The 21,053-nt window shown below is 37.4% G+C and overlaps 1 protein-coding gene across 10 annotated transcripts in view; it reads left to right on the forward strand.

Annotated features, from left to right (window-relative positions):
• The first annotated feature begins 15,038 nt into the window (after window positions 1-15,038).
• Window positions 15,039-21,053, forward strand: part of LOC124262847 (multiple epidermal growth factor-like domains protein 11) — a 91,969-nt gene continuing 85,954 nt past the window's right edge. For 5 of the 10 annotated variants that reach the window (XM_046697426.1, XM_046697418.1, XM_046697419.1 and 2 more), the window contains exons 1-3: window positions 15,041-15,143; window positions 18,054-18,269; window positions 19,361-19,588. In XM_046697426.1, the coding sequence (XP_046553382.1) occupies window positions 15,089-15,143; window positions 18,054-18,269; window positions 19,361-19,588 (499 nt within the window). In that variant the 5' untranslated portion in view covers window positions 15,041-15,088. Of the gene's footprint in view, window positions 15,144-18,053; window positions 18,270-19,360; window positions 19,589-21,053 lie in introns of all 10 variants that reach the window. The other 5 variants (XM_046697428.1, XM_046697429.1, XM_046697422.1 and 2 more) reach the window with 4 other exon arrangements.

Raw genomic sequence — 21,053 nt, forward strand, 5'->3', positions numbered from 1 at the left:
AGTCAAACAAACATTGGAATTCGACTTTCTTTGGAAATTAGAAGGAATCAGAGATGTTATTACATTTTACCGCGCCAGTTATTACAATTTGCCGCAGTTTATTACAATTTACCGCGCTTGTTATTACAATTTGCCGCAGTTTGTTAGAATTTACAGCACCTGCATCTCACTTCGACTGATAGAAATAATCCCAAATATTGCCTTTTTCGTTCATTTAACACGCCAGTGGTGGAATGTGATCATGATTAAGTCGAACAAACACTTGAATTCGAGTTTCTTTGAAATGAGAAAGAATCAGAGATTTTATTACAATTTACCGCGCTTGTTATTACAATTTGCCGCAGTTTGTTAGAATTTACGGCTCAAGCCTCTCAGTTTGAATGACAGAAAATATCCCAAAATATTTCCGTTTTTTTTCATTCATATATCATCCCAGTGATGGGATCTGACCATGATTAAGTCAAACAAACACTGGAATTCGACTTTCTTTGGAAATTAGAAGGAATCAGAGAAGTTATTACATTTTACCGCGCCAGTTATTACAATTTGCCGCAGTTTATTACAATTTACCGCGCTTGTTATTACAATTTGCCGCAGTTTGTTAGAATTTACAGAACCTGCATCTCAGTACGACTGATAGAAATAATCCCAAATATTGCCTTTTTCGTTCATTTAACACGCCAGTGGTGGAATGTGACCATGATTAAGTCGAACAAACACTTGAATTCGAGTTTCTTTGGAAATGAGAAAGAATCAGAGATTTTATTACAATTTACCGCGCTTGTTATTACAATTTGCCGCAGTTTGTTAGAATTTACGGCTCAAGCCTCTCAGTTTGAATGATAGAAATATCCCAAAATATTTCAGGTTTTTTTCATTCATTTAACATCCCAGTGATGGGATCTGACCATAATGAAGTCAAACAAACATTGGAATTCGACTTTCTTTGGAAATTAGAAGGAATCAGAGAAGTTATTACATTTTACCGCGCCAGTTATTACAATTTGCCGCAGTTTATTACAATTTACCGCGCTTGTTATTACAATTTGCCGCAGTTTGTTAGAATTTACAGAACCTGCATCTCAGTACGACTGATAGAAATAATCCCAAATATTGCCTTTTTCGTTCATTTAACACGCCAGTGGTGGAATGTGACCATGATTAAGTCGAACAAACACTTGAATTCGAGTTTCTTTGGAAATGAGAAAGAATCAGAGATTTTATTACAATTTACCGCGCTTGTTATTACAATTTGCCGCAGTTTGTTAGAATTTACGGCTCAAGCCTCTCAGTTTGAATGACAGAAAATATCCCAAAATATTTCAGGTTTTTTTCATTCATATATCATCCCAGTGATGGATCTGACCATGATTAAGTCAAACAAACACTGGAATTCGACTTTCTTTGGAAATTAGAAGGAATCAGAGAAGTTATTACATTTTACCGCGCCAGTTATTACAATTTGCCGCAGTTTATTACAATTTACCGCGCTTGTTATTACAATTTGCCGCAGTTTGTTAGAATTTACAGAACCTGCATCTCACTTCGACTGATAGAAATAATCCCAAATATTGCCTTTTTCGTTCATTTAACACGCCAGTGGTGGAATGTGACCATGATTAAGTCGAACAAACACTTGAATTCGAGTTTCTTTGGAAATGAGAAAGAATCAGAGATTTTATTACAATTTACCGCGCTTGTTATTACAATTTGCCGCAGTTTGTTAGAATTTACGGCTCAAGCCTCTCAGTTTGAATGACAGAAAAATATCCCAAAATATTTCAGGTTTTTTCATTCATTTAACATCCCAGTGATGGGATATGACCATAATGAAGTCAAACAAACATTGGAATTCGACTTTCTTTGGAAATTAGAAGGAATCAGAGAAGTTATTACATTTTACCGCGCCAGTTATTACAATTTGCCGCAGTTTATTACAATTTACCGCGCTTGTTATTACAATTTGCCGCAGTTTGTTAGAATTTACAGCACCTGCATCTCACTTCGACTGATAGAAATAATCCCAAATATTGCCTTTTTCGTTCATTTAACACGCCAGTGGTGGAATGTGATCATGATTAAGTCGAACAAACACTTGAATTCGAGTTTCTTTGGAAATGAGAAAGAATCAGAGATTTTATTACAATTTACCGCGCTTGTTATTACAATTTGCCGCAGTTTGTTAGAATTTACGGCTCAAGCCTCTCAGTTTGAATGACAGAAAATATCCCAAAATATTTCCGGTTTTTTTCATTCATATATCATCCCAGTGATGGGATCTGACCATGATTAAGTCGAACAAACACTGGAATTCGACTTTCTTTGGAAATTAGAAGGAATCAGAGAAGTTATTACATTTTACCGCGCCAGTTATTACAATTTGCCGCAGTTTATTACAATTTACCGCGCTTGTTATTACAATTTGCCGCAGTTTGTTAGAATTTACGGCACCTGCCTCTCAGTTTGAATGATAGAAATAATCCCAAAATATTTCCGGCCTTTTTTCATTCATTTAACATCCCAGTGATGGGATCTGACCATAATGAAGTCAAACAAACACTGGAATTCGACTTTCTTTGGAAATTAGAAGGAATCAGAGAAGTTATTACATTTTACCGCGCCAGTTATTACAATTTGCCGCAGTTTATTACAATTTACCGCGCTTGTTATTACAATTTGCCGCAGTTTGTTAGAATTTACAGAACCTGCATCTCAGTACGACTGATAGAAATAATCCCAAATATTGCCCTTTTTCGTTCATTTAACACGCCAGTGGTGGAATGTCAACATGATTAAGTCGAACAAACACTTGAATTCGAGTTTCTTTGGAAATGAGAAAGAATCAGAGATTTTATTACAATTTACCGCGCTTGTTATTACAATTTGCCGCAGTTTGTTAGAATTTACGGCTCAAGCCTCTCAGTTTGAATGACAGAAAATATCCCAAAATATTTCAGGTTTTTTTCATTCATATATCATCCCAGTGATGGGATCTGACCATAATTAAGTCAAACAAACACTGGAATTCGACTTTCTTTGGAAATTAGAAGGAATCAGAGAAGTTATTACATTTTACCGCGCCAGTTATTACAATTTGCCGCAGTTTATTACAATTTACCGCGCTTGTTATTACAATTTGCCGCAGTTTGTTAGAATTTACAGAACCTGCATCTCACTTCGACTGATAGAAATAATCCCAAATATTGCCTTTTTTCGTTCATTTAACACGCCAGTGGTGGAATGTGACCATGATTAAGTCGAACAAACACTTGAATTCGACTTTCTTTGGAAATGAGAAAGAATCAGAGATTTTATTACAATTTACCGCGCTTGTTATTACAATTTGCCGCAGTTTGTTAGAATTTACGGCTCAAGCCTCTCAGTTTGAATGACAGAAAATATCCCAAAATATTTCAGGTTTTTTTTCATTCATTTAACATCCCAGTGATGGGATCTGACCATAATGAAGTCAAACAAACATTGGAATTCGACTTTCTTTGGAAATTAGAAGGAATCAGAGATGTTATTACATTTTACCGCGCCAGTTATTACAATTTGCCGCAGTTTATTACAATTTACCGCGCTTGTTATTACAATTTGCCGCAGTTTGTTAGAATTTACAGCACCTGCATCTCACTTCGACTGATAGAAATAATCCCAAATATTGCCTTTTTCGTTCATTTAACACGCCAGTGGTGGAATGTGATCATGATTAAGTCGAACAAACACTTGAATTCGAGTTTCTTTGGAAATGAGAAAGAATCAGAGATTTTATTACAATTTACCGCGCTTGTTATTACAATTTGCCGCAGTTTGTTAGAATTTACGGCTCAAGCCTCTCAGTTTGAATGACAGAAAATATCCCAAAATATTTCCGGTTTTTTTTCATTCATATATCATCCCAGTGATGGGATCTGACCATGATTAAGTCGAACAAACACTGGAATTCGACTTTCTTTGGAAATTAGAAGGAATCAGAGAAGTTATTACATTTTACCGCGCCAGTTATTACAATTTGCCGCAGTTTATTACAATTTACCGCGCTTGTTATTACAATTTGCCGCAGTTTGTTAGAATTTACAGAACCTGCCTCTCAGTACGACTGATAGAAATAATCCCAAATATTGCCTTTTTTCGTTCTTTTAACACGCCAGTGGTGGAATGTGACCATGATGAAGTCGAACAAACACTTGAATTCGACTTTCTTTGGAAATTAGAAGGAATCAGAGATTTTATTACAATTTACCGCGCTTGTTATTACAATTTGCCGCAGTTTGTTAGAATTTACGAACCTGCCTCTCAGTTTGAATGATAGAAAATATCCCAAAATATTTCAGTTTTTTCATTCATTTAACATCCCAGTGATGGGATGTGACCATAATGAAGTCGAAACAAACATTGGAATTCGACTTTCTTTGGAAATTAGAAGGAATCAGAGAAGTTATTACATTTTACCGCGCCAGTTATTACAATTTGCCGCAGTTTATTACAATTTACCGCGCTTGTTATTACAATTTGCCGCAGTTTGTTAGAATTTACGGCTCAAGCCTCTCAGTTTGAATGATAGAATAAATCCCAAAATATTTCCTTTTTTTCATTCATTTAACATCCCAGTGATGGATATGACCATAATGAAGTCAAACAAACATTGGAATTCGACTTTCTTTGGAAATTAGAAGGAATCAGAGAAGTTATTACATTTTACCGCGCCAGTTATTACAATTTGCCGCAGTTTATTACAATTTACCGCGCTTGTTATTACAATTTGCCGCAGTTTGTTAGAATTTACAGAACCTGCATCTCAGTACGACTGATAGAAATAATCCCAAATATTGCCTTTTTTCGTTCATTTAACACGCCAGTGGTGGAATGTGACCATGATTAAGTCGAACAAACACTTGAATTCGAGTTTCTTTGGAAATGAGAAAGAATCAGAGATTTTATTACAATTTACCGCGCTTGTTATTACAATTTGCCGCAGTTTGTTAGAATTTACGGCTCAAGCCTCTCAGTTTGAATGACAGAAAATATCCCAAAATATTTCCGTTTTTTTTTCATTCATATATCATCCCAGTGATGGGATCTGACCATGATTAAGTCGAACAAACACTGGAATTCGACTTTCTTTGGAAATTAGAAGGAATCAGAGAAGTTATTACATTTTACCGCGCCAGTTATTACAATTTGCCGCAGTTTATTACAATTTACCGCGCTTGTTATTACAATTTGCCGCAGTTTGTTAGAATTTACAGAACCTGCATCTCACTTCGACTGATAGAAATAATCCCAAATATTGCCTTTTTCGTTCATTTAACACGCCAGTGGTGGAATGTGATCATGATTAAGTCGAACAAACACCTGAATTCGACTTTCTTTGGAAATGAGAAAGAATCAGAGATTTTATTACAATTTACCGCGCTTGTTATTACAATTTGCCGCAGTTTGTTAGAATTTACGGCTCAAGCCTCTCAGTTTGAATGATGGAAGAAATAGCCCAAAATATTTCAGGTTTTTTTTTCATTCATTTAACATCCCAGTGATGGGATATGACCATAATGAAGTCAAACAAACATTGGAATTCGACTTTCTTTGGAAATTAGAAGGAATCAGAGATGTTATTACATTTTACCGCGCCAGTTATTACAATTTGCCGCAGTTTATTACAATTTACCGCGCTTGTTATTACAATTTGCCGCAGTTTGTTAGAATTTACAGAACCTGCATCTCACTTCGACTGATAGAAATAATCCCAAATATTGCCTTTTTTCGTTCATTTAACACGCCAGTGGTGGAATGTGATCATGATTAAGTCGAACAAACACTTGAATTCGAGTTTCTTTGGAAATGAGAAAGAATCAGAGATTTTATTACAATTTACCGCGCTTGTTATTACAATTTGCCGCAGTTTGTTAGAATTTACGGCTCAAGCCTCTCAGTTTGAATGACAGAAAATATCCCAAAATATTTCCGGTTTTTTTCATTCATATATCATCCCAGTGATGGGATCTGACCATGATTAAGTCGAACAAACACTGGAATTCGACTTTCTTTGGAAATTAGAAGGAATCAGAGAAGTTATTACAATTTACCGCGCCAGTTATTACAATTTGCCGCAGTTTATTACAATTTACCGCGCTTGTTATTACAATTTGCCGCAGTTTGTTAGAATTTACAGAACCTGCCTCTCAGTACGACTGATAGAAATAATCCCAAATATTGCCTTTTTCGTTCTTTTAACACGCCAGTGGTGGAATGTGACCATGATTAAGTCGAACAAACACTTGAATTCGACTTTCTTTGAAATGAGAAAGAATCAGAGATTTTATTACAATTTACCGCGCTTGTTATTACAATTTGCCGCAGTTTGTTAGAATTTACGGCTCCTGCCTCTCAGTTTGAATGACAGAAAATATCCCAAAATATTTCAGTTTTTTTTCATTCATTTAACATCCCAGTGATGGGATCTGACCATGATTAAGTCGAACAAACACTGGAATTCGACTTTCTTTGGAAATTAGAAGGAATCAGAGAAGTTATTACATTTTACCGCGCCAGTTATTACAATTTGCCGCAGTTTATTACAATTTACCGCGCTTGTTATTACAATTTGCCGCAGTTTGTTAGAATTTACAGAACCTGCCTCTCAGTACGACTGATAGAAATAATCCCAAATATTGCCTTTTTTCGTTCATTTAACACGCCAGTGGTGGAATGTGACCATGATTAAGTCGAACAAACACTTGAATTCGACTTTCTTTGGAAATGAGAAAGAATCAGAGATTTTATTACAATTTACCGCGCTTGTTATTACAATTTGCCGCAGTTTGTTAGAATTTACGGCTCAAGCCTCTCAGTTTGAATGACAGAAAAATATCCCAAAATATTTCAGTTTTTTTCATTCATTTAACATCCCAGTGATGGGATCTGACCATAATGAAGTCAAACAAACATTGGAATTCGACTTTCTTTGGAAATTAGAAGGAATCAGAGATGTTATTACATTTTACCGCGCCAGTTATTACAATTTGCCGCAGTTTATTACAATTTACCGCGCTTGTTATTACAATTTGCCGCAGTTTGTTAGAATTTACAGCACCTGCCTCTCAATTCTCGACTGATAGAAATAATCCCAAATATTGCCTTTTTCGTTCATTTAACACGCCAGTGGTGGAATGTGACCATGATTAAGTCGAACAAACACTGGAATTCGACTTTCTTTGGAAATTAGAAGGAATCAGAGAAGTTATTACAATTTACCGCGCCAGTTATTACAATTTGCCGCAGTTTATTACAATTTACCGCGCTTGTTATTACAATTTGCCGCAGTTTGTTAGAATTTACAGAACCTGCCTCTCAGTACGACTGATAGAAATAATCCAAAATATTGCCTTTTTTCGTTCTTTTAACACGCCAGTGGTGGAATGTGACCATGATTAAGTCGAACAAACACTTGAATTCGACTTTCTTTGGAAATTAGAAAGAATCAGAGATTTTATTACAATTTACCGCGCTTGTTATTACAATTTGCCGCAGTTTGTTAGAATTTACAGAACCTGCCTCTCAGTTTGACTGATAGAAAATATCCCAAAATATTGCAGGTTTTTTTCGTTCTTTTAACATGCCAGTGGTGGAATCTGTGACCATGATTAAGTCGAACAAACACTGGAATTCGACTTTCTTTGGAAATTAGAAGGAATCAGAGAAGTTATTACAATTTACCGCGCCAGTTATTACAATTTGCCGCAGTTTATTACAATTTACCGCGCTTGTTATTACAATTTGCCGCAGTTTGTTAGAATTTACAGAACCTGCCTCTCAGTACGACTGATAGAAATAATCCAAAATATTGCCTTTTTCGTTCATTTAACACGCCAGTGGTGGAATGTGACCATGATTAAGTCGAACAAACACTGGAATTCGACTTTCTTTGGAAATTAGAAAGAATCAGAGATTTTATTACAATTTACCGCGCTTGTTATTACAATTTGCCGCAGTTTGTTAGAATTTACAGAACCTGCCTCTCAGTACGACTGATAGAAATAATCCAAAATATTGCCTTTTTTCGTTCTTTTAACATGCCAGTGGTGGAATGTGACCATGATTAAGTCGAACAAACACTGGAATTCGACTTTCTTTGGAAATTAGAAGGAATCAGAGATTTTATTACAATTTACCGCGCTAGTTATTACAATTTGCCGCAGTTTATTAGAATTTACGGCGCTTGCCTCTCAGTTTGAATGACAGAAAATATGTTAAAATATTTCAGTTTTTTCATTCATTTAACATCCCAGTGATAGAAATAATCCCAAATATTGCCCTTTTTCGTTCTTTTAACACGCCAGTGGTGGAATGTGATCATGATGAAGTCGAACAAACACTTGAATTCGACTTTCTTTGGAAATTAGAAAGAATCAGAGATTTTATTACAATTTACCGCGCTTGTTATTACAATTTGCCGCAGTTTGTTAGAATTTACAGAACCTGCCTCTCAGTACGACTGATAGAAATAATCCAAAATATTGCCTTTTTCGTTCTTTTTAACATGCCAGTGGTGGAATGTGACCATGATTAAGTCGAACAAACACTGGAATTCGACTTTCTTTGGAAATTAGAAGGAATCAGAGATTTTATTACAATTTACCGCGCAGTTATTACAATTTGCCGCAGTTTATTACAATTTACCGCGCTTGTTATTACAATTTGCCGCAGTTTGTTAGAATTTACAGAACCTGCCTCTCAGTACGACTGATAGAAATAATCCCAAATATTGCCTTTTTTCGTTCTTTTAACATGCCAGTGGTGGAATGTGACCATGATTAAGTCGAACAAACACTTGAATTCAACTTTCTTTGGAAATGAGAAAGAATCAGAGATTTTATTACAATTTACCGCGCTTGTTATTACAATTTGCCGCAGTTTGTTAGAATTTACAGAACCTGCCTCTCAGTACGACTGATAGAAATAATCCAAAATATTGCCTTTTTTCGTTCTTTTAACATGCCAGTGGTGGAATGTGACCATGATTAAGTCGAACAAACACTGGAATTCGACTTTCTTTGGAAATTAGAAGGAATCAGAGATTTTATTACAATTTACCGCGCTTGTTATTACAATTTGCCGCAGTTTGTTAGAATTTACGGCTCATTTGCCTCTCAGTTTGAATGACAGAAAATATCCCAAAATATTTCAGGTTTTTTCATTCATTTAACATCCCAGTGATGGATCTGACCATAATGAAGGCAAACAAACAATGGAATTCGACTTTCTTTGGAAATTAGAAGGAATCAGAGATGTTATTACAATTTACCGCGCCAGTTATTACAATTTGCCGCAGTTTATTACAATTTACCGCGCTTGTTATTACAATTTGCCGCAGTTTGTTAGAATTTACAGAACCTGCCTCTCAGTACGACTGATAGAAATAATCCCAAATATTGCCTTTTTTCGTTCTTTTAACACGCCAGTGGTGGAATGTCACCATGATTAAGTCGAACAAACACTGGAATTCGACTTTCTTTGGAAATTAGAAGGAATCAGAGATTTTATTACAATTTACCGCGCTTGTTATTACAATTTGCCGCAGTTTGTTAGAATTTACGACTTCTGTCTCTCAGTTTGAATGATAGAAATAGCCCAAAATATTTCAGTTTTTTTCCATTCATTTAACATCCCAATGATTAGATCTGACCATAATGAAGTGAAACAAACATTGGAATTCGACTTTCTTTGGAAATTAGAAGGAATCAGAGAAGTTATTACATTTTACCGCGCCAGTTATTACAATTTGCCGCAGTTTATTACAATTTACCGCGCTCGTTATTACAATTTGCCGCAGTTTGTTACCGTTTTCGATTAATGCCGATGTTTTCAAAGTCCGGGGTTTGATTTTTGTAAAGCTGGAATTCGACCTTCTTTGGAAAGTAGAATGAATCAGAGATGCCGATGTTTTCAAGGTCCGGGTAGGGATGAAATTTTTATAAAGCTTAGTCTCACATTTTAGCATCATGAATGTTTCCTTGCATAATAGGCAATGAAATGTATTTTATTACATTTTACCGCAGGGGTTATTACAATTTGCCGCAGTTTCAGTTATTACAATTTGCCGCAGTTTTATTACAATTTACCGCGGCTCAGTTATTACAATTTACCGCGTTTTTATTACAATTTACCGCGGTATTACATTTTACCGCGGTGTTATTACAATTTGCCGCAGTTTATTACATTTTACCGCGTTATTACAATTTACGTCGTAACATTCCATCGACCATAGGTTTCACACGAGTTACATGTTTTCATGTGCTTGTGTGTGTGTTTGTATTATCTGGTAGCTGGTTGGTTCAAGCAATGTGTACATAATACCACCGTGGTGTAACTCATAGCGACTTAATATTCTAGTTTAACCTCCAAGACATAATGCATATACACTGACGTGTGCTTATTTCATGGAAAGACGTTTTAGGGGATTTAGACATTGAAATAGGATAATTAACTTTCAGATAACTACTTGATGATACATTTCACGAAATTTGAAATACACGGAAATAATACTACAAGAAATGAGAACTACTTGGAGCCACATATGTATTTCATACTGAATGTTCGATAAATCCGACTTGACCATCATACTTGTCCTTGTCCTAGACATCGGAAAGCAATCGCTCCATATCGTGCATGTCATGCAAACAAGACATATTATGTACATTTTATATGTATATTTACATGTATCGAAATTCAGTTCGTCTTGTCAGTACAATTTAAGCTTATTTTTAACTAATGGGACTATAAACCGAATTCGAGAATTCAACACATCCTGTTCGACACATTCAGGTTAAAAGACTGATACATATAGTGTAGTCAGAGTTTATTAGGAGGTCTTCACAGCCGGGGTTTCGACAACTGTGAGACAACGGGATCAACTATAAAGTCAATGTGGTCGAAAAGACAAACGTCAAGAGTGAAATATAGTTACCAGCAGCAATGTAGGGCTCCTTGGCTTTAATACAATCCAGCAACTTGAACCTGTGATGTAGATGTTGAAAGTAGTAATGGCTACAGTTAATAGTGATCATATCATTGCCAGTAATGGGAAATGCGTCATTCGTTAACTTTGAATACTTATGGTCCAGGGTTAGATACAAAGGATTGTGTAGTATGGTTTGGATAATGACACCAGTGGCTGTGGAAAGTGACTACAACCAAATGATGAGAATTGTGATTCACTGTGATTCACATTATATGGATCGAAACGTAAGTCTATCTTAAGTAACAAAAGAAACGTTTCAAGTACTCTAATTTCAACAACATATCGAAAAAATACCAGTTACCAATTACCTTATTGACTGAGCATATTTAAATTGCTAACGAGCTCATGATGAATCTACAAAACTTCAGTCCACCAGCAAAAACATCGACCCAGTCTAATTAGATATAAGACGTCAGTGCGAATCTCATCCATTGATCAATTGAAGATATTTACTTTCGTTGTTCATCTGGTGTAAAATCGACCAAACATATTCATACCCGTTCCAGCTGAATGTTCATTACTACGGTACGACATTCCAAATTAATTGATTTCTTGAATTACTACCAACAGAATTAATAACAACTATTTCTGATTCAATGACAAGTTTTATTATCTTGCCTTCAAGCACTTCAAAATGTTACTTCAAGTCACCCTATTATCCTGGACACTTTCTACTGGCAAATGTGACATCATCCTCTGCTGGTTTGCCAGGTCACGTCGGCATAACAGGTAACACAAAGGCCGATGCTGCAGCTAAAGCAGCTCTTGACAAGCCCTTATCTCCACTGCTGATCCTGTACAGTGACTTGAAACACACTATCAAAAGTTATAGTCGGGACCTCAAGTAGGAAAAAATAAACTTCATGAATTGAAACAAACAATCGGTTATACCTGAGACGTCATGAGGAAGTTTTACGACGACTGACAGTCGGTGTACTCATGAATATCTGCTGAAAACGAATAATGCCTACCCCACAAAAACAGCACCTGTATTTCTGGCGATGAAGTGTGTTGGAATTCCAAATAGAGGGATGTCGGATTAAAGAGAGTTTCTTATATGATATCATATAGGGACAAATTCGGCACCAAATATAGATGTCGGTTTACAGGGAATGTCGGATTAGAGAGGATCCACTGTAAATCTATTTGCCCGTTTGACAACTGGCGCGAACCCAACCGTCACTTTCGGCAGCTGTTGCCGGGAGAAGCGATGGTGTGAGACAGTCATGACATAACATTGCGTCACTGCCGAGAACGCCCACCTTCTATGCATTGTCTGCCAATAGAGGTGCCCGACAAGTCATGATCAACATTAAGGTGTTAGTAGATACTGCTCTTGAGCCATATCAGCTTATATTTCAACGGTTGCAGCGTTGAAATGTTGACCTGAGGCGATAGGGTGCTGTATTTTCTATAGCCCATATTAATATCCATTACTCTGTTTGCATCATCTTGTCGCAACAGACAGTGTGAATTCACAACAAGTAAGATATTTCTATAGTCAGTGCACGTATTAATTACACTGTTACTATCAAGCTGTCACAGCTGAACTTCTGAACACAAGAGCAAGCAAATATACATCTATAAACAGGTCACTTATAACCATTAACCCAGTTGATAAAAAAGTGTATTTGCTCTTTCGCCATTGGAAAGCCAGCGAGTGGGGGATGTTGGTAGAATTTACGTACGCTTCCATCAGCTATCTCAGTTACATCTAACAATCATGAAAATTAAAAAAACAGTGATACTTTTAACATGCACTATAGAACAAAAAATGATCAGCAAACATTTGAGATACATACTGCAAATTTTCATTGTGCTCTGTAGAGAACCGATGAAGATAGCAACTACAGTGAGGAAAATAGAATTTCACTTGTCTCTCTGTTCTCTTTGGAGATACATTACTGTAATGGGTAGATATAATCGGCAACATGCAAAGGTAATTTTTTGTTGAAATCGGACGGCTTGCCTCATAGTTACGGGTGTTTGAAGTGCATTTAAATGATAGAAACCGTTAAAATCGGAACCAGAACACGTTTTCGACACGCGAGCAGATCTTCCAAATACAGCCGGGGTCGCTGGGGTCATGTACCTTTTTAAGAAGTTCTGGAGACAAAATAGTGCCGTCTTTAACAGGTTTGAAGCTCCGTTGTCCTTGGGTCTACAGGCAAAGCAATTAGTGTTCTGGAATTGCCAGGGATTCAGCTATCAAATGCACACACATGACATACGGAAAAGCCTACCCGTCAAAAACGTGAAATTTCCTTAAATCCAATATGGCGACCAAACGGTGCCTCCTAGCCCCATGGGTCTTGCAGTTGAAATTGAAGGTAATCGAATACAAGAGCTGCTCCAGAAATTTGGTTGTCATTGGACTTGCGGAGATTATTGCTTTGGAAATTGAATTTTTTAAATTGATTTGAGTTATCTCCCCTTTGCTATTAGGCCTAGAGCCTTGAGATTTTTGCAGATACAACTTCACCACTGTTGGCACCTTGGTGATTTTTTTCAAGCGATTCTGTTCAGCGGTGCTTTTTGTACGAGTGGTACAAAATACGGCATAATAATAAATAGTAAAAGCATTAACGATTAAAATAGGTCTCCTGCTTTGCAGCAAGGAGCCCTAATGAAACGAACAGAATGTATATTGTTTATTTAACGTCGTTTACAGCAGCATTCAATATGATGAGACAGTGAAGTGATTGACATCATCGGCATCGATCTGGACAACCCTGTCAGTGAATCTATTGCCTTTAATGACAAGTAGGGGTTACTGAAGACCAATCGATCTGGACAACCATGTCAGTGAATCTATTGCCTTTAATGACAAGTATAGGTTACTGAAGACCAATCGATCTGGACAACCATGTCAGTGAATCTATTGCCTTTAATTACAAGTATGGGTTACTGAAGACCAATCGATCTGGACAACCCTGTCAGTGAATCTATTGCCTTTAATGACAAGTATGGGTTACTGAAGACCAATCGATCTGGACAACCATGCCAGTGAATCTATTGCCTTTAATGACAAGTATGGGTTACTGAAGACCAATCGATCTGGACAACCATGTCAGTGAATCTATTGCCTTTAATGACAAGTATGGGTTACTGAAGACCAATCGATCTGGACAACCATGTCAGTGAAACTATTGCCTTTAATGACAAGTATTGGTTACTGAAGACCAATCGATCTGGACAACCATGTCAGTGAATGTATTGCCTTTAATGACAAGTATAGGTTATTGAAGACCAATCGATCTTGACAACCATGTCAGTGAATCTATTGCCTTTAATGACAAGTAGGGGTTACTGAAGACCAATCAATCTGGACAACCATGTCAGTGAATCTATTGCCTTTAATGACAAGTATGGGTTACTGCAGACCAATCGATCTGGACAACCATGTCAGTGAACCTATTGCCTTTAGTGACAAGTATGGGTTACTGAAGACCAATCGATCTGGACAACCATGTCAGTGAATCTATTGCCTTTAATGACAAGTATGGGTTACTGAAGACCAATCGATCTGGACAACCATGTCAGTGAATCTATTGCCTTTAATGGCAAGTATGGGTTACTGAAGACCAATTCTTCAAGAATTACCGTGCATAAGCACTCGCAGATACTAGTACAACAAGTGCGACTTCGTCTCTTAACAACGAATGTAGGACGTGCTCACGCTCTGTATCCACCTGGGTCATGACATGCGCGCCGTATACATTACCACGGCTCCTTGCAACATCTACCCTGATGAATTAGATATAATTTACCCGTGTTTCTAGCTGTACTTTGCCTGCACATGCGAACATTGCTGCGCATGCTTGGCTTCACCCGGACAAATGGTAAACATCTATTTCAACGATAATACCAGCTACTAGTGGTAGCATTCATTATTGTAGGCAAGTAAACGAACAATAGAGCGTTATGTAAGAAGCATGCTGTCATAAACATCTCACCTGAGCGACAGTCCCTTTTGTCCCATTAAATTCACGTTACGGTTGTGTACACAGCTGAACAGGTTCGTAATCTAGAACCCCTTCCTGGTCTGTGCGGCAGTGTGTCGCAATGGCTGTGAGAGACGGTGTTGTGATTTTGCTTGCTAGTTTCAGCCTCGTTACAGGTAAGTATTTTCTTAGTATATGTGTTTCAGCGCCAATTGAGGGCATCATATACCTGTCAGTATTTCTAAACTGTTAGTATTTCTAAACGGGGTACCTACACAGAACGGTCCAGACAACATTGGCGTAGATGAATTGGTACCTTAATATATCGTTGTATCATGCCGGATGATCCGAATACTGATGGGTGTAATTCAGAAGAGCAACATTATCCCAGCGATATTCAAACTATTTGTGAAGGTTTATGTTGATATATATAGATTCTATGAGTGTAGCATGATCACATTCGGCAAGTAAGCTGGGTAGAAAACATATAAAAGTTTATCAAAATATGTCGAAGCTCTATCAATATTATAACCCAGTTTAGAACTTCTGTGCATCATCGACACTTATGTTTGTTTTTCGATTCATCAGCAATGAATGTATGCAGACAGGTAGTCGTATACTGTCAGAACCTACTTCACAATGCATTAAGATGTATTATGCAAATATACCAGGCAAGTTAATATGACCTGACAATACTCAAGAGGCAGGTCACCATAACATTCACAACGGCTGGCTGGCTTCAGTGAACCTGGCAGATATACATTGCCGCGGGTATGTGGATGTCTTAAACAGAGTAATATACTTCCTGGTGTAGGGTATCAGGACAGGGTATTGAAACGGTTGAGAGCAGCTATGTCCTTATGACAAAGTACTTGTGTTTGGCTCTCCCGAGGATTTGACATGTTATTGCCGGCGTATGTCTCATCATTGTAAAGATATGAAGCAAGCGATTTTTTGTGATACCTGTAATCCCATACATGTAACGCCATGACTGCATAAAACAGAATGTAACACATCATCAGTAGATTGGAACGAATGAAACGAGTTCGGCCGTAGCCAGGGCATTTCCTGTATCTACCAGCATCGTCAATTCGACCTCAATAGGACCGTCAACTGCACGTAACAGAATTGTGTGACACCAACTGAAATTTGTATGTAAAAGAAACCAGTCGGTACAAGGAAATGATATCAATGGCAACATACATACATACTTACATATATATATATATATATATATATATATATATGTATGTATGTATGTATGTATGTACGTATGTATATATATATATATATATATATATCACCCAAAATTACTTCCCATGTACCACTTGCTTGACAACAACATTAGAATCTATGTCGAAACGTCGCCTATACAGAATAAAGAAGTTGTACATCCATAAAGATAGTCCTTCATCTACCCAACTTCTAGAATGCCAATCATACGTTATAGCTTTAAAGTCAGTGATGATTATCTTTACATCGCTGTGAAAGTTTCAATCTTCCAAAACAGGCCTGGACTGGGAATTCAGGGTGATTGTCACACAACTACTGGTCTTATTGTAATGCTAAATGTTATGTAAGATAACCAAGGCCAGAGTTATGCACCCTTTATATTCGTAAAAAAATCCTCAAAGACTTTATTCAACTCTCTGAACCAGCCTACGGAATATTCTGATAAATTTCATGACCAATCTTGTCTCTGAGTGTGAATATAGTCACCAGAAAAAATTTAGAGAGACGGCAAACACTTTCACATTGGTAAGAAATCTGCTACAAGCAGAGTCGACTTTCCAATTCTGACTATGTCATGAGTATGTGTTTGTTGACGGAGCATTCAGCAGTATTACAGCTGTGCGACGTGATCTGTAAACAATCGAGCCTGGGCAAGAGAATCCAATGATTGAAACCATGAGAGACATGGCTGAGCATGTGTTTCTGAATCACTATCAAATAATGTTGATATTAGGTGTTCACAAAAAGGTGAACGTACCTATCCTACCGGTTGCACCGGTCATAAATAAAATGATTGAAAAAACATCCTATGAAAAACATTAAGGAACATTATGGTAGAAGTCAAACTCGGGAAATGCATCGGAACGACTGGTTATGTGCATGTCTTCAAACTATTCTGTCAGAAAGAATGCAAATACTCAATGTTTTCGGTCCATTCATACATTTTCTTCAGGCACGTCAGCTTTTGTTTTCGTATTAATCACGAACGATGGAAAAAACATTCAGAATTGTGAAATAGTATGTGGGAGAAGGTGTCTTCCTGTGTAAGGGTAGGGGTGATATAAAAAGATGAGCACGTCAGTTTGGGGTTTCTGGTTTAGCGACACAACCAGTTATTCCCAAAATATTTAACAGCGGTCTTCAAAGAATCGCACACATCCCAGACTACAGTCAAGAAATAGGCATTGTTGGCGCCATGTATGTCGTCGGGGTCCGAAGGTAATCAACCATATATTTTAGCCTGACCTGCACATCCATTTAGTCGCCTCGTTCGACTAGCATAGGCACTCTACTCTGAACCTGAATTCCCGAGGGGGATGTTTATGTATAAATAGCTAGTAACAACCTGTCGACTGAGAGGAATTTACGTTACTGATGAGGTAGATGATATGACACTGCAGACGAAGTAACATTCGTTGACTACAACTTAACAGGGCACCAGCAAATCAGTGTCAGATTGTAACCTGTAAATTCAGTTTTCGAAAAATGCCGATACACATGAAATACAAAAAACAAGGAACACGTTTGAAAGAACATATATTTTAAGAATACTCTTACCATCGTGTTTAAATTTTATAAACAGACGTGAAACACGGCAGTACAATCTAGCTTATGGAAAAACACGAACACACGTCCTCAAAATGTTACAGAGCAATGGGATATTGTATAACCGTTTAACATTTCACACCACGTTTGTACACGTGACCACTTGTTCCAAACTATTTTTAAGGGCTGAATTGTAAATGACACTGCTGAAAACTGAAAACAACTTCGAATAATACTGTATATGTGAAATACATACCTTGACACGAGTTGTTATCATTCTTTACGTGGAACTTCGTCTCATTTATCAGGTACTGCTACAAACGTTGCCCTGAATAAACCCGCATTGATGAGTTCAGCCTTGGACGGAAATCATCCTGCCAGCAAAGCTGTCGATGGAGACACAAGTGCAGAACATCAAATATATGTAGCCCACACCGGGACAGGTCAAACTATTGCCTGGTGGAAGGTGGATCTGCAGACACAAGTACAATCAGCACGGATTATCCTGTACTTCAGAACAAACTGTACGTACAGACTAATTACGTAATTCATATGAAACAGAACCACTATAAGAATTGCAAACCATATTCTGACGTTTTCCTGGATTCATGCACTGAAATCCATCTTAATGTCGACCACTGTACTATAGTTAAAAACGAGGCTGATTTCTATTTTCAGTTCATGCAAAAAGCCATCAACTTACGATTATGACGTTTACATTTCCCAACTGCTGATTTTCTTTTGTGGCATATTCATTTCTCAGAAAAACAGCGTGTCTACAACCTAACTTTTCCTTCACGATGATGTAAGTATATTTCGGCAGACATACCTTCTAAATTTACAAAATATCAACACCTCCTCTTTCTATTCATGGTCTAGCATGTGACTCTGAGTATTAACTCACCCATGTCCTAGCCAGTAGAATATGTCGATACTATAATTAAGTAGAGGTCACGAGACAGCGGCCACTGTTCACCGGTTGTCAAATCAAGGTGACGATATGTCAGAGAAAGAGAAAAAAAAAGAAGAAGAAGAATGGTGCTGGCAAGGCAAGACCCATAACTGTGAGTTGGGACTGAGATTCTAACCCCAAATAATAGGTTTTTCTCAGAGACTGCCTAATGGTTCGAGTGCCTACTGGTTCAAGCGTTCGCTCGTCACGCTGAGGACTCGGGATCGATGCCCCACATGGGTACAATGAATGAAGCTCATTTATGGTGTCTTAAAACATGAAGCCACCCATTCTTAACTGCCGTCGTACTTTTGTGGAGTGACATTTAACATCTTCACTGGTGGACACTATATAGCTGGATAAAATGTCTCAAAGAACCGGTGAATGCAATAGAACAAATTCAGTGGATGTTCACTAAACAACCCACAACGAAAAGACACACGTCTTTGCAGAACAGTACTGACGTTAACCAAACACCATTGTGTCAAACAATTGTTTTGATACTCAAGGGCCCATAGAAGCCGGACATGTACAATGTGACCTAACTGTATGTCGGAGTAAGACGCAATGGTTTGTTGATGTCACTCAGTTCTGGTGTTCACGGTTGTATTCCATTGATTGAGACTCCCTGTACTTAGTCTAGTGTATCTCTTCTTGTTTCAGACAAGTATAGACGTAATGGCGTGCAACTGTACACATCCGGGAAAAATTCATCTGAACCCACAGAAGGAAATCTATGCCACACTGTAACAGGGCGTCGTGACGGTACAGGCATCGGTGATGTACTAAATGTGACCTGTCTTGGGACCTGGCGCTACCTGACAGTCTACACAGAGACTGATAATGATGGTTATGGCGCCATATTAGACTTTGATGAGGTGCAGGTGTGGAGTAAGTATAAATGAATGTTGAAGAAACTTTTCTGCGGACATACTTATATATTTGACACTTAAAAATAAACTAACTGCTAATATCTTATCCGCTCTGTAATTATATAGCACGCTTTTCAATTATGTTCTTTTGGTCTTAGTATTTATCATTTCCCCCATTTCTATGTGAAGTTAGAAACTATACTCAAACAGTATCACACCTTATGGTTTGAACATGATGGGCTAATTCTTGTGGTGCCATATTGGACTTTGCGGAAGTGCAGGCGTGGAGTAAGTATTCCCTTGTGCGTGAAGTAATGAATATATTAACGACTGCAGAACATTTTACAATATTGTGACATTTGAAAATGAAATAACTTTTAATACATGTGTCTACTCTGAAATGATATAGCATGCCTTTCAGTTCCGTTGGTTTCATGTAAGTATTTCTTTTCCTCACCTTTATATTTAACGTTGGAAAGTATATACAAGCAGTATCACACGGATGACTTGAACATAAGCTGGTGCCACGGAGTATATACAGAAAACAATTACAGTCATTTGCAAAACAAAAATGAGTTATATATTATACAATTATATAGAGTGTACAATGTAGTCACCGCAAGTTTTGGTGCGGTTCAATACCAAACTCGTCATTATCTTTTTATAATATTTACATTAGACACTAATGATTTTACCTTGCTTCCAGATCGCATAGATGAATTACATTTTCTCCTGGGGTGGAATGCAAAATATACTAATATTCGAGAAAGTGGTTGGGTGGATCATCTGAAATCGGAGGCGACATGGCAAGGGCAATAGCTGTATTATACGACATCTGCGGTAACGTTATGTATGCAACGTATCTAATATAAAACAAAATGTGATGAGTGAGATACTGAAACAGCATTATCAGTGATTCGACTTTCAAAAGGAGCAAACTCAAAATACAGCTTGCGCTGTTAAGTTTTGTAAAATGTAGCTCCGAGAAAGGGATGGAATGGGTCGTCCGCCACTCGAATCATCATTTAAAGTGCACAGGCTATTCCATCAAAACGAACGGCAGTATTGTTAGGCGTATTTGTCAATGTTGCTGAGTTGGTGATTTCTTACCAGCTGTTTACTGGAGCTCTAGTGGAAGTACCTTCTTCCTCGAATCATTGAATCATTGAATCACAGAGTATCAAGGGAATATGTACCCTTGCTTTAACAAATGTCATGTTTTGTGCTTTGCAAATGAAGGAAAATATTCTAAAAGTAATATGAAGCATCACTTTACTTATTTTAACTTAACTTAACATAACAACTTAATGGTGTTGAGGACTTACCCAGGGATGAAACTCTATGACCCATGTGCATATAGTATGTAAAACAAAATGGTTATACCAAAGACATCCGTAACAAAAGGTGTAACAATAACTACCATCACACACGTTTCAAGTCATAATGTTTATCAAATATGTAGACACACTTATATATACTTGTGA

This window comes from Haliotis rubra, unplaced genomic scaffold, assembly GCF_003918875.1.
Source record: "Haliotis rubra isolate DU_JTF1 unplaced genomic scaffold, ASM391887v1 Scf859, whole genome shotgun sequence".
In the NCBI taxonomy this organism is placed as follows: domain Eukaryota; kingdom Metazoa; phylum Mollusca; class Gastropoda; order Lepetellida; family Haliotidae; genus Haliotis; species Haliotis rubra.